At 52.1% G+C, this 13,046-nt stretch overlaps 1 protein-coding gene across 1 annotated transcript in view; it reads left to right on the top strand.

Moving 5' to 3' along the window:
• Positions 1-10,286, top strand: part of LOC137360280 (dynein axonemal heavy chain 2-like) — a 30,900-nt gene extending 20,614 nt beyond the window's left edge. The window contains exons 15-19 of the mRNA XM_068025774.1: positions 5,824-5,938; positions 6,619-6,795; positions 7,361-7,435; positions 8,543-8,693; positions 8,898-10,286. Of these exons, the coding sequence (XP_067881875.1) occupies positions 5,824-5,938; positions 6,619-6,795; positions 7,361-7,435; positions 8,543-8,693; positions 8,898-9,052 (673 nt within the window). The 3' untranslated portion in view covers positions 9,053-10,286. The remainder of the gene's footprint in view (positions 1-5,823; positions 5,939-6,618; positions 6,796-7,360; positions 7,436-8,542; positions 8,694-8,897) is intronic.
• The last annotated feature ends 2,760 nt before the right edge of the window (positions 10,287-13,046 follow it).

Raw genomic sequence — 13,046 nt, 5'->3', positions numbered from 1 at the left:
CCCTTTGATCCCTTTAGACCCAAGAGCTATATCTAACTCCTTCTTGAAAACATACAATGTTTTGGCCTCAACTGCTTTCTGTGGTAGCGAATTCCACAAGCTCACCACTTTCTGGGTGAAGAAATTTGAAAGGCTTACCCCGTATCCTTAGACTATGACCCCTGGTTCTGGGCTCCCCCACCATCGGGAACATCCTTCCTGCATCTACCCTGTCTAGTCCTGTTCGATATAGATTTATATAGGTTATATAGATTATATGAGATCCCCCCTCACTCTTCTGAACTCCAGAAAATATAATCCTAACCGACTCAATCTCTCCTCAGACGTCAGTCCCGCCATCCCAGGAATCAGTCTGGTAAACCTTCGCTGCACTCCCTCTATAGCAAGAACATCCTTCCTCAGATAAGGAGACCAAAACTGCACACAATATTCCAGGTGTGGCCTCACCAAGGCCCTGTATAATTGCAGCAAGACATCCCTGCTCCTGTACTTGAATCCTCTCACTATGAAGGCCAACATACCATTTGCTTTTTTTACCGCCTGTTGCACCTGCTTGCTTACCTTCAGCGACTGGTGTATGAGAACACCCAGGTCTCATTGCATATTCCCCTCTCTCAGTTTATAGCCGTTCAGATAATAATCTGCCTTCCTGTTTTTGCTACCAAAATGGATAACCTCACATTTATCCACATTATACTGCATCTGCCATGCATTAGCCCACTCACTCAACTTGTCCAAATCACCCTGAAGCCTCTCTGCATCCTCCTCACAATTCACCCTCCCACCCAGTTTTGTATCATCTGCAAATTTGGAGGTATTAAATTTAGTTCCCTCATCTAAATCATTCATGTATATTGTGAATAGGTGGGGTCCTAGCACCGATCCCTGCGGTACCCCACTAGTCACTGCCTGCCATTCAGAAAAAGACCCATTTATCCCTACTGTTTGTTTCCTGTCCACCAACCAATTTTCTGTTCATCGCAATACACTACCCCCAATCCCATGCGCTTTAATTTTACATGCTAATTTCTTATATGGGACTTTGTCGAAAGAGGAGGAGGATGGGGACTCAATGTGGGGCACGGAGGACGATCTTGATTCCATTGCCAGTGAGGTTATGGAGTCCCTCGTGCCTCCCACCAAGTCTTCTCTCATCCCCACGGCGGAATTTCGGGATTTCCTCGTGGCATGCAGGGGTTGTCGCAATAAAGTTCAGCTGGAAAGTGGGGGCAGGGCGCGGGCGTGAAACTGGTTGAGAGGCGCTGATTTAATGCGTTCCTCAATGGGTTGCTGGGGGAGTGGAAGGGCAGGTGAACTTCCGCTCCCTCCTCACAGTGAGCTGTTGGTGACGGTTTTTAAGTACCTTTGACATGAAGATAACCATAGCTAGCCTCAATATCAACGGCAGCAGGGGGTCTCACGCAGATTTCACAATCTCTCAGTCCTCAGGGAAAGGAGCTATGTGGTGAGCTTTCTGCAGGAAACCCACACTGTTCCGGGAGATGAAGCCACCTGGCTCCTGGAGTGGCAGGGTGGATCTATATGAGTCACCTCACCTCTATTTCTAGTGGGGTGGCTATCTTGTTGGCCCCGACTTTTCAGCCGGAGATCTTGGGGGTCAAGGAACTTGTGCCGGGCCACTTGCTCCACCTCGCCATTCACTTTGTGAACGTGTACGCACCCAGGCCGGCGCGTTGCAAGCGCACTTCTTTGAAGAAGTGTCTGCTCTCTTGAGCTCCATCGATAATGGCGAGTGCATCATCCTCGGGGGGAGGGGAAGGGGAATTTTAACTGTACCCTCGAGGTGGGTGATCGCTCTGGTGCCCAGCGCACCCAAGCGTCCGTGGAGACGTTGAGGGAACTGATCATCTCCCTAAACTTGGATGTCCATCCAGCACCTTCACGTGGAGGTCTGGAGGAGGAGGGTCCCGAATAAACTGCCTCTGCTTTTCACAGATGTACGTCTCCCGTGTCTCGGCGGCCTCCATGCGGCTGGTGCCATGCTCAAACCACCACCTGGTGTGCATGGAGTTCACAGCACTCCGCACGCGGGTGGGGTCCGCATACTGGCATTTTAACAACCGGCTGCTGGAGGACAAGTGATTCCGGGATTCGTTCCGTCGATTCTGAGCTGACTGGAGAAGGACGCGGGGGGCTTCCCCTCCTTGAGGCTATGGTGGGATGTGGGCAAGACTCACATCCGTGTCTTCTGTCAGGAGTATGCAAAGGGGTCGACCAAGAGGCGGGAAGCCAAGATCGGGTGCCTAGAGAGGGAAGTGCTCAACTTGGAGTCCCGCCTTGGTCATGCCGTCGCAGACCCGGCCCTGTGGCAAGCATACAAAGAGAAGGGCGCACTGAGGGACGTGCAGCTCATAGAGTCCCAAGGCGCGTACGTGAGGTCGCGGATCCAGATCCTAGAAGATTTGAACTGTTCTTCACCCTTCTTCTACTCGCTGGAAAAATGGCGGGGAGTCAATAAGCAGCTCATTGAGCTGCTGGCCGACTACGTATCCTCCATCACGGATCCGGAGGGAATGGGCCTCCTGGTCTGTACTTATTACAGTGCATTGTTCTCTCCGGATCCGTCCAGCGAGGACACACGCAGTGTTTTGTGGGAGGACCTGCTGCAGGTCAGCCCGGAGGGCATCGAAGGAGTGCAGGCTCTACTCACGTTGGTGGAGCTGACTGGCGCCCTCCACCAGCTCTCGAGGGGCAAATCCCCGGGGCTGGACGGGCTGACCGTGGAGTTCCTCAGGGCGTTCTGGGACATCCTGGGGGACGATTACACGCGGTTCCGCAGCAAAAGCCTGGCGACCAGGGAGATGCCCCTCTTGAGGCGCAGGGCGGTCATCGTCGTGCTGCCAAAGAGGGGCGGTCTCCGCCTGCTTAAAAACTGGTGTCCGGTCTCCCTCCTCAGCACAGATTACAAATCTTTGCCTGGGCTATGTCTATCCGCCTGGGCTCCGTGCTGGCCCACATGATCCACCCTGACCAGACCTACGTCGTCCCGGGCCGGTCCATCCAGACAACATCCACCTGGTCCGGGACCTGATCTATCTTTACCAGAGGACTGGTCAGTCGGTCGCCTTTCTCTCCCTCAATCAGGGGAAGGCGTTCGACAGGGTGGATCATGAATACCATTTCGGGACTCTGCGCGCTTTCGGACTCAGGCCGCATTTTGTGGCCCGGGTCCGACTTTTATACGCCGCCGCAGAGTATCTGGTCAAAGTTAACATGTCCTTGATGGCGCCCCTTCACTTTGGGAGAGGAATGCATCAGGGATGGCCCATGTCCGGCCAATTGTACACCATCTGCGTGGAGCCGTTCCTGTGCCTGCGTCGCAGGAGGTTAACGGGATTGTCTCTGCACGAGCTGGTCATGCGGGTCGTCCTCTCGTCTTACGCCGATGACTTGCTCCTCACGGTCACGGATCCCGTTGACTTGCAGAGGATGCGCGACTGCCAGCAGACCTTTTCTGTTGCGTCCTCCGCGAGGATCATTTGGGAAAAATGTTCCAGTCTCCTGGCGGGTCAGTGGCGGGTGGACTCCCTGCCGGAGGAGTTGACACCTTTTGCGTGGAGCCCCACGCACCTCCTCTATCTGGGGTCCACCTTAGCCCCGCTGAGGAAGCCTGGCCAGCAAACTGGCAGGAGTTGGAGGTGAAAGTCACCACTCTGCTGGAGCGCTGGACAGGACTGCTCCGAGTGCTTTCCTTCAGGGGCCGAGCGCTGGTCATAACCCAACTAATGGCCTCAATGTTGTGGTACCGATTGGTCACTTTGGCCTCGTCCCCTGCATTTACCAAGATCCAGAAGAAGCTTGTCGATTTCTTCTGGGGCAAGAGGAAACACTGGGTCTCTGCTGCGGTCCTGAGTCACCCAATCGAGTAGGGCGTCCAGTCGCCAGAGTGCGTCTGCACCCAGGCTGCGACTTTCCGCCTTCGGACCCTGCAGAGGTACCTGTAAGTCGAGCGTCCTCCCAGATGTGTGCTGGTGACGTATTTTTTACGCCAATGTCACTGCCTTCAAGATGACACACAGCTCCCGGCGGAGACCGTTAGCCGAGCCTCTCTGAGGGAGTTGCCTGTCTTTTACCGGGATCTATTCAGAGTCTGGAACATGGTCGCCTCCAGTCAGGGCACTCCCCCGCCGGCGGAGGAGAGTGCCTCGGCTGTCCGGGCGGCCTGCTCCAGGGACGGACCGACGGACGGAGGAGTAGCCGAAGCCCCTGGGACACCCCTCACTGTGGGTGACAAGTGGCTCGGGAAAGCGGAGCACTCCCGGCCGAGCTGACCCCCATTCGTCCGGAACTGCTCATCGGACCCAGGCCCCGAAACCCTCCTCGGGATCGGGTCCTGCACAACCCGAGCCGCCTCTCGGAAATGCCCACCGTGTCATTCCATTCGGCGCGGAGGGGTTTCCTGTACAGGCTGCTCCTGCACGCTCTCCACTTCCTTGCCCTCGTCAGCCGGCCGGACACGCCCTAGCGGTCCGCATTGCCATCTGGCAGCGAGGGGCAACCCCGATGGAGATCTCTCTACGCGGGAGTCCTCCCCCTTTACATCGGGGACCTGGGTTGGAGGGTGTTGCACAGGGCAGTCCCATGATCACGGACTCCCAGGCCGCCTGTAATTTCTGCGGCCTGGACGAGTCCGTGTTGCATGTATATATGGATTGTGTGAGGTTGCAGCCCCTCTTTGGGTATCTGAAAGGGCTGCTCCTCAAGTTCTGACTGCACTTCAGTCCCACGCTCCTGATCTTTGGGCACCCGGTGTGGAGGGGCTTGGGCCGGGAGGAGGATCTCCTCGTCGGTCTGCTCCAGGGCCTGGCCAAGGTGGCAATTCACAGGTCCAGGCTGCAGGACCTCAGGTGTCCGTCCTCCCCGATTGCCTGCCCCTGTTCCGCAGTTACGTTCGCACCTGGGTGTCCCTGGAGGAGCATGCAGTGTCCGCCAGTACACTTGAGGCCTTCCGCGACTGGTGGGCACCGCAGGGACTGGAGTGCATTGTCGACGCCGAGAATGGCATTTTAATTTGAGTTTTTGGTTTATTTATCTGTTTTTAATAGTTATTTTTTTAAAAATGTATATAAAGGGGGCCTGAGGAATAAAGGCCCCCTCGACATAAAATATATAAAAGGGGCCTGGTGTATAAAGGCCGCCTTATATATTAAAAAAAAAGTAAAAAAACAGGGTTAGATACAGAGTAAAGCTCCCTCTACACTCCCTCTATAGTGTTGTTCAGCTGGAATGTCAAAGTATGATAATTCCATTTTTTGCCAAAGCCATTTAAGTAAATCCTCTTATTGCAAGGTTAATCTTTGCTCTATTGTGCACAGCTTTTGCACTGTGAGCCCAAGTATGACGGTGAAACTGTGTTACATGTGTTTAATTTCAGAAGGCTTACAGCATATAAATGGAGAAAGGAACCTAAGCCTGATTCAAACCCTAGTCCCACTGGGACCCAGCACAGCCAAAATGCAAGATTTTTGTCCAGCTTGCTCCTCTCCTCTCCTGAAGTGTTAACACACTGTTGGGTGTGTTTCCTGGCCACTGGCTTCCTCACTGGACCTGAGGCAACTGTTAGCTTTGTGATCATTGACTGGCTATTCAACCTTGGGAAATTTCATATGCACTCCCATCCCCATACCCACCCAACATCCACACACTGCTACTTTCCAGCAGAGGTTATCTAATTAAATAAAAGATCTGATTCCTCTTCTATTCTTCCCTGTCTCACCGCTGTCTTTCTCAGTTGTCACTTTGTCTGGTGTTGCTCTTGTTGCTTTGCTCACTGTTTAACTAACCATGTTTATCTCTCCCAAGGATGTCCCTCACTGAACTAAAGATGGCAATTCAAGGACTGGTTGTCATGTCCACCGACCTGGAGGAAATATTTAGCTGCATCCATGACGCTCGCGTTCCTTCTTTATGGGAAATGGTAAGAAGGCTCGGCGCAGTTGGTGAAACGTTTAGAATGGTAAATTGTCAAACTGAACCACAACGTCAGTGGAAGGTGCTAGTTGTCCTCTCACCGAGAGAATGGTGTTCAGTTTACCCTGTTGCTTGCTGGGTTATCATTCCACAGGCGAGTGCTACTTTGCACCCACGTGACCAGACATTTCCCTGGACTGTGGGTATTGCTACCCTCCTCGATTTGTGGGGGAGTGTCTCAAGTTGAATCAGTTTCCTTTCTCTATCTACCTTCCCCCAACACCCCGCGCCATGTCCATGTGCACACCTTTCCCAGGTCCATTGGTCAGTGATTTCCACAAGTGCAGCAAGTTTGATCTTTTGAGTCACCTGGCTGACGGGAGCCGGACAAAGCAAGGGAATCATCCCCATTGAGGCAGCATTACATCAACAACTTGCATTTGTATATCACCTTAACGTAGTAAAGCATCACAGGAGTATTTAAAAAAGGGTCAGGCTTTCTGATAAGAATGGCCTCTTCCTGCTCCTAGCTAAATCTAATCAGTCAGGATGTTTACTTCCTTTGACATTGGAAGGTTGAACGTATTTATGTTTTGTTCCTCAGTCCGCATTCACCGCCTAATGGTAGGCTTTAATCTCACTTCCAAAGTTACCCTCCTAATAAGGTTCACCATCTGTTTCCCTCAGGCCTATCCATCTGTGAAGCTCCTTGGAGCATGGACCCGCGATCTGGTACACAGAGTAGAACAACTGGCCAAGTGGGCAGAGACTGCTCACCCACCAGTCATCTTCTGGATTTCTGGATTCACCTTCCCCACAGGATTCCTCACTGCAGTGTTGCAGCTTGCAGCCCGCAGGAACACAGTAAGAATACCTCACAATGCCTGCTAAGGAGCTGGGGCAAAATATCCTGTGCTTCTGTCTGAGGTTCGGGCTGGAAATGGGAAATGTCCGAGCAAAACTGTGAAAATCCAGCTGGCTGATAGTCAGAAAGGCACTGGGTAAAAAAAACCCTGTCTAATTATCTATCCAGACCAAGAGGGTCTCAGCTTTCATCCCTGGTAGATGCTGAGTTAGACTGGCAAGAGAGTGCAGAGGAGATTTACTAGAATGGTCCTGGGATGAGGGACTTCAATTTTGTGGAGAGACTGGAGAAGCTGGGATTGTTCTCCTTTGAGCAGAGAGGTTAAGGTGGGGGGGATGTGATAGAGGTGTTCAAAATTATGAAGGGTTGTGATAGAGTAAATGAGGAGAAACTGTTCCTAGTGGCAGGAGGGTTGGTAACCAGAGGGACTCAGATTGAAGATAATGGGTAAAAGAACCAGAGGGGGAGAGGAGAAATGTTTGTGTTGTAAGATTCTTTTAATTTATTAATTGAATTAAACAATTAAGAAAATAAGTCTTTTCACCTTTTAACCCCCCCCAAAAGATATCAGTGGACTCGCTCTCCTGGGAATTTATAGTTTCTGTGGTCGATGATAATAACCTGCTGGAGCCTCCCAAGGTACGGCATATGCTTTCTTAAAAATAATATCACACTATCTTTAACCTCTCAGTGTAACTGCAGAAAGCAAGACTTATTTTTCTATAGTGCCTTTCATAACCTTAGGATGTCCCAAAGCACTTTACAGCCAATAAATCACTTTAGAACAGTGATCACATTCCACGTGGGAAACGTGGCAGCCAATCTTTGCATACCAAGATCCCACAAACAGCAATGTGAGAATGACCTGTTTTGGTGATGTTGGTTGAGGCAGGAATATGGATCAGGACACTTCCAAAGGTATGCTGAACAGTCACCGAAACAGACAGACAGGCCCCGAGTTTAAAATCTCATCTGAAGGACAGCATCTCAGACAGCACGGTGGTACCCCAGTGCTGACCCTCCGACAGCGCAGCGCTCCCTCAGTGCTGCCCCTTCAACAGCAAGGCACTTGCTCAGTGCTGCCTAGGGCGTGTCAGCTGGATTACGTTCTGAAGGACGAGAGTAAGACTTGACCCCATAACCTTCTGGAAGAAAATGAGTTAAGTTGGGAGATAATCTCCATAGAAAAACCAGACTAAAAAGTCCCCAATGGAGCAAAGAATGGTTTTAAGCAGGAGATGAAATTAAAAGTGTTGACTCCTTATTTGGGTTCAATTTAACTAAATGTCTGTTCTTAGAATTAGTGTGCGTGTGCGCACGAACGCACGTTGGATAAGTAACTCAATCGCAATGGACATCAAACTCTTATGCCCACTCCTATTCTCATTTACTCACTCTCTGTTTCCCCCATCCCCTCTTCTCCACACCTCCCTCACTAACACCTAAAAACACACACCTTCTCTTCCACGCTCACGCACTTACCTGCATGCATTTCCACCATGCATCCTTGAATCAAAATTGGGAACAGAATATTCACCTCCCTCAGGCTTGGGGGAGACTCAGTCTCATTCTTCACCCATCACTGCCGCTGTGATCGGCTGTCCCAGCACAGAGCAGGTATCCAACCTGGAACCTTTTCTTAAATAAAGAAATCCTATTTTCCTGAATATCAAATGGTGCTGATGCAGACATGCAGTGCAGACTGCACAGTGAACTGATCAATAACTACTGTCTCTCTCTACTCAGGATGGTGTGTTTGTGAAAGGGATGTACCTGCAGGGAGCAGGCTGGGACAAGAGGAACTCCTGCCTGGTGGAAGCTGAACCTATGCAGCTGGTCTGTCCCATGCCCACCATTCACTTCAAGCCAGTGGAAAATAAGAAAAAGTCTGGCAAAGGTAATAAAGGCAGCGTCCATCACTGGGAGAGGTATGGGTGAAAGGGGCAGAGGGGTGAAAAGGGGCAGTGTCCTGTGCTGGGGGTTTAAAAGGGAGGTATCCAATGCTGGGTAAAAGGGGTGGAGTGAAGGGTACATGGCTCTGCAGTGCTTGTGAACTATGTCAGCACTACTAACCATATTTGTTGTTCCATTATTCCTTCAGGGAACTATTCCTGCCCGTGTTACTACTACTCCCAGCGTGCAGGCAATTCTCGGCACATGTCTTTCGTGGTTGGTATTGACCTGAGGACTGGGGACAAGCCGCCAGATCACTGGATCAAACGGGGCACAGCGTTGTTGCTGAGCCTAGATTATTAGGAGCTTCGTATCATGCTCTAGTAAACCCTCCACTCCTGACATACAGCATAACTTTCAATTAAAATTTTATAATACAGGAATGCTGCTATAAATCCAAAAGAAATATAAAATATTTTTTAACATGTCCAATAGGAAAATCTTGTTTGTAAAATCTTACCAACAATCTGTTCCTTGGGTTAACACCAGTCCTGCTCCACAAGCAGATGTGTTGTTCAATTCAATACTTAGGCAACAAATATAAAATAAGGGCGGGTAGTGCACAGTGTTTGATCTAACATTTATGCCACACAAGTGCAAGGCAATGACCATCCCCAACAACAGTCTAATCAGCTCCCCTTGACATTCAATGGCATTATCATCACTAAATCCCCCACCATCAAGATCCTGGGGGTTACTATTGACCAAAAACTGAACTGGACCAGCCGCACAAATACTGTGGCTACAAGAGCAGGTCAGAGGCTGGGAATTCTGCAGCGAGTAACTCACCTCCTGAGTCCACAAAGTCTGTCTACAATCGACAAGCCACAAGTCAAAAGTGTGATGAAATACTATCCTCTTGCTTGATACCATCCAGGGCAAGGCAGCCTGCTTGATCAGCACCACATCCACCACCTTAAACATTCACTCCCACATCGGCACACAGTGGCAGCAGTGTGTACCATCTACAAGATGCACTGCAGCAACTCACCAAAGCTCCTTTGATAGCACCTTCCAAATTCATGACTTCTATCACTTAGAAGAACAAGGCCAGCAAATGCATGGGAATATCACCACCTGCAAGTTTTCCCTCCAAGCCACACAGCATCCTGACATGGGAATGTATCACCGTTCCTTTGTTGCTGCTAAATCAAAATCTTGGCAATCCCTCTCTCAGAGCACTGTGGGTGTACCTAAACCACATGCACTGCAGCAGTCAAGAAGACAACTGACCACCACCTTCTCAAGGGCAACTGGGGATGCGCAATAACTGCTGGCCTTGTCTGTGGCGCCCACATCCATGACTGAATAAAAAAAACCTAAAAAATGTCATTTTGAGTCGTGATCAAGGAATACATACAGAGGCAGGAGATTCCAAATGAGAGCAGTGCAGACACATTCCAGGATGAGGTCAAGTGTCAAATTAACTGCTCTGAGGTGAAACATATCCTCTCTTATTTTCAGCACTTGAAGACATCAAACACTCCCAGGACAGGTACAGCACGGGGTTCGTCGGTGGGCCTGGCCAAGGTGGCAATTCACAGGTCCAGGTTGCGGGCCGTCGGGGGGTCCGTCCTCCCCGATTGCCTGCCCCTCTTCCGCGGTTACGTTTGCGCCTGGGTTTCCCTGGAGAAGGAGCATGCGGTGTCCGCCGGTACGCTTGAGGCCTTCCGCAACCGGTGGGCACCGCAGGGACTGGAGTGCATTGTCGATGCCGAAAATGGCATTTTAATTTGAGTTTTTTTGTTTATTTATATTTTTAAAATAACTTTATTAAAACCAGATAAGTGTGTATATAAAGGGGGCCTGAGGAATAAAGGCCCCCTCGACATAAAAAAAATATATTAAAAAAAAACGGGGTTGGCTGCTCTCTGATTTGGGAGCCTGAGTGTTGAGTGCCTCAACGAGTCTCAGCTGAGAGTGCTGGTGGCAGTTGCAGAGGTGGAGAGAGGAGCTACAACTAAGCAGAGGTGAAACTTCAACAACAGTCTCCATTAAAGAGAAGAAAGAGACATTTTTTGGAAACAAGGCTTTGTCTGGAGGTGGGTGCTGAACACCAGTAATTTACTTTGGACTGTTGGGGGAGGAACAAGTGGCTGGAACAACAAGGGGTGGGGCTGCCAATTCAACAGGAGTCTGTGCTGCTGCACAAGCACACAGGAAAGCTCCCTCCCCACCCCAATTGCCAAGCCTGGGTCAGCTGAAGCTGCCCAGCTAAACAGACGGAAGGGGATAGATAGTGCCTGGGCAGCTTCAGCTGACCCAGGTGAAGACTCCCCAGACCGGAAGACCAACTTCAAAGACTGTTTTAAGTGTACTGTGAGCACCACCTCCAGAAAGCAAGTCATCCCTTCCAGCCTGCCTTTGCCTCCTCTATTACCTCAGCCTCTCCACTAACCTGTTGTTTGTTTGCTTTGTTTTAATACACATTCAATATTTTTGGTGAATCGCTGATATTTGGTGTGCAAGTCCACAATTTGGGGTGGGTTTAGCTCTTAGATCATGGCAAGCCCCTCATGACGGGTGGCGGGGCCCTCTACTACCTACGCAGCTGCAGCTTCTGTGGCTGCCCACGTGGCCCCGTCACCCTTTAAATTGTTGACATGCAGCCATGGGGTGAAGAGCTATCCCCACCCCAACATGTCTATTGAGGCCTGTGTTAAGGCAATGGCCGTGGTTGTCGGCCCCTCGGCCATTGTTGCGGCCTCAAAGATTATGGGAAGGCTGTGTTCTTTTTGAAGACCGAGCGGGCGGTGTCCCTGGCCCTGAGTAAAGGGCTCACTGCGGGGGGGACCTTCCTGCCAGTGGACCCTCTGGGGGCCACTGCGCATCGGATAATGTTGTCCAACGTCCCACCCTTCATTCCCAGTGAGCTCCTCCTCCCCCACCAGCACCATCTGGGGGAGGTGAGGTCGGGGATCACCCCAGTCCGGCTTGGTCTTCGGGAGCACAGCCTCCAACATGTCTACTCCTTCCGCCACCAGTTATTTATGCAGCTGGCGCGGGAGGAGGACACGGAGGGCCAATTTAATGTGGAGTTCTAGGGGACGGCCTACCGCGTCATTTGGACCTCGGACGGGGCGCGGTGCCACGTCTGCAAGGGGGTGGGGCATGTTCGGAAGAACTGCCCCAACCTCCCGGCCGCCAGCTCCACCTCGGCGGCCCAGAGTGGTTCCACAGCACCTCCTCCCACTCCCCCCGCACATCCAATAGACACCGCTCAGTCGGTTCCGGAGGCTATGGTTTTCACAGCCTCCGGCGGGGAGGGAAGCGTCCATCCGAGCGGAAGGAAGAGGCGGGGAAAAAAGAAACATCGTGAGGCGCGTCCCCTGGACACTTTGACTCAACCCGAGCCTGAGCTCAGCCCAAAGCCCATTCCCATGGAATCCACCTGTCCCAGGGCTGGGCTCAGGCCCAGGGTGACAAGAAAGGAAAAAAAGGGTGTGGAGGCGGAGGCCTCTGATGACATGGAGGTCTCTGAGTCTCCGTGCCCAAGTGCGAAAAAGAGGAGAAGGCACCCCTCCACAGAAATAACACAGGGCCCTGAGGTGCAGGGCCCATCTGTTGGAGGGGAGCTGCCTCCTGTTTCTGGTCCTCAGGTTCCCCCTACCGCCACCACCAAGGCTACAAACTCCGGGCAGGTGCTCCCTATTCCTCAGGATGGAGGGGAGGGGATGGCCCCGGTACATGAGGCCCCTCCTGAAGGAGTAAGTGGGGCCCTGCTTGTGGTGGGGGAGCCTGGGGACGCCGCCCATTCTGCCACTGCTACTGGGTCGGGTGCCCTGAATGAAGGGGAGGGCGAGGCCCCAGAGGGTCGGGCCTCCCAGCCGGAGTCCACCACCAACCAGGAGACACCCGACCCAGTTATAACTGAGAATGCTGCCCCATCTGCTGGGCCTGTGGGTGCTGGCGGAGCGGGAGATAGCCTCCTCCCTCCGCCTCCAGTCTCGGCTCCGGCTGGTTTCCCGGAGTCCGGAACTTCTGTCTCCCCTGGACCACTCATTGGCCTGGGGACAGAGGTGGAGGGGGGTCCTGAACCGCTGGTGCCTACAGGCTCCAGTTTCACAATAGAACCCAGAGAGGACTCCTCCGCCATCGATCCTGGGGGTGGGATCGTGACGGAGGCGGGACCAGCTGGCGCGGCCGGGATGTCCGCCCCACAGTGTGTGGTGGATGTGTCGGCCGCTGGCGGTGACGACCCGGAGGAGGATGGGGATTCGGTGCGTGGCACGGAGGATGATCTTGATTCCATCGCCAGTGAGGTGGTGGAGTCCCTCGTGCCTCCCACCGAATCTCC

Source organism: Heterodontus francisci, unplaced genomic scaffold (assembly GCF_036365525.1).
Source record: "Heterodontus francisci isolate sHetFra1 unplaced genomic scaffold, sHetFra1.hap1 HAP1_SCAFFOLD_1325, whole genome shotgun sequence".
Taxonomy (NCBI): Eukaryota; Metazoa; Chordata; class Chondrichthyes; order Heterodontiformes; family Heterodontidae; genus Heterodontus; species Heterodontus francisci.
This window is presented reverse-complemented; position numbering and strand designations above follow the sequence as displayed.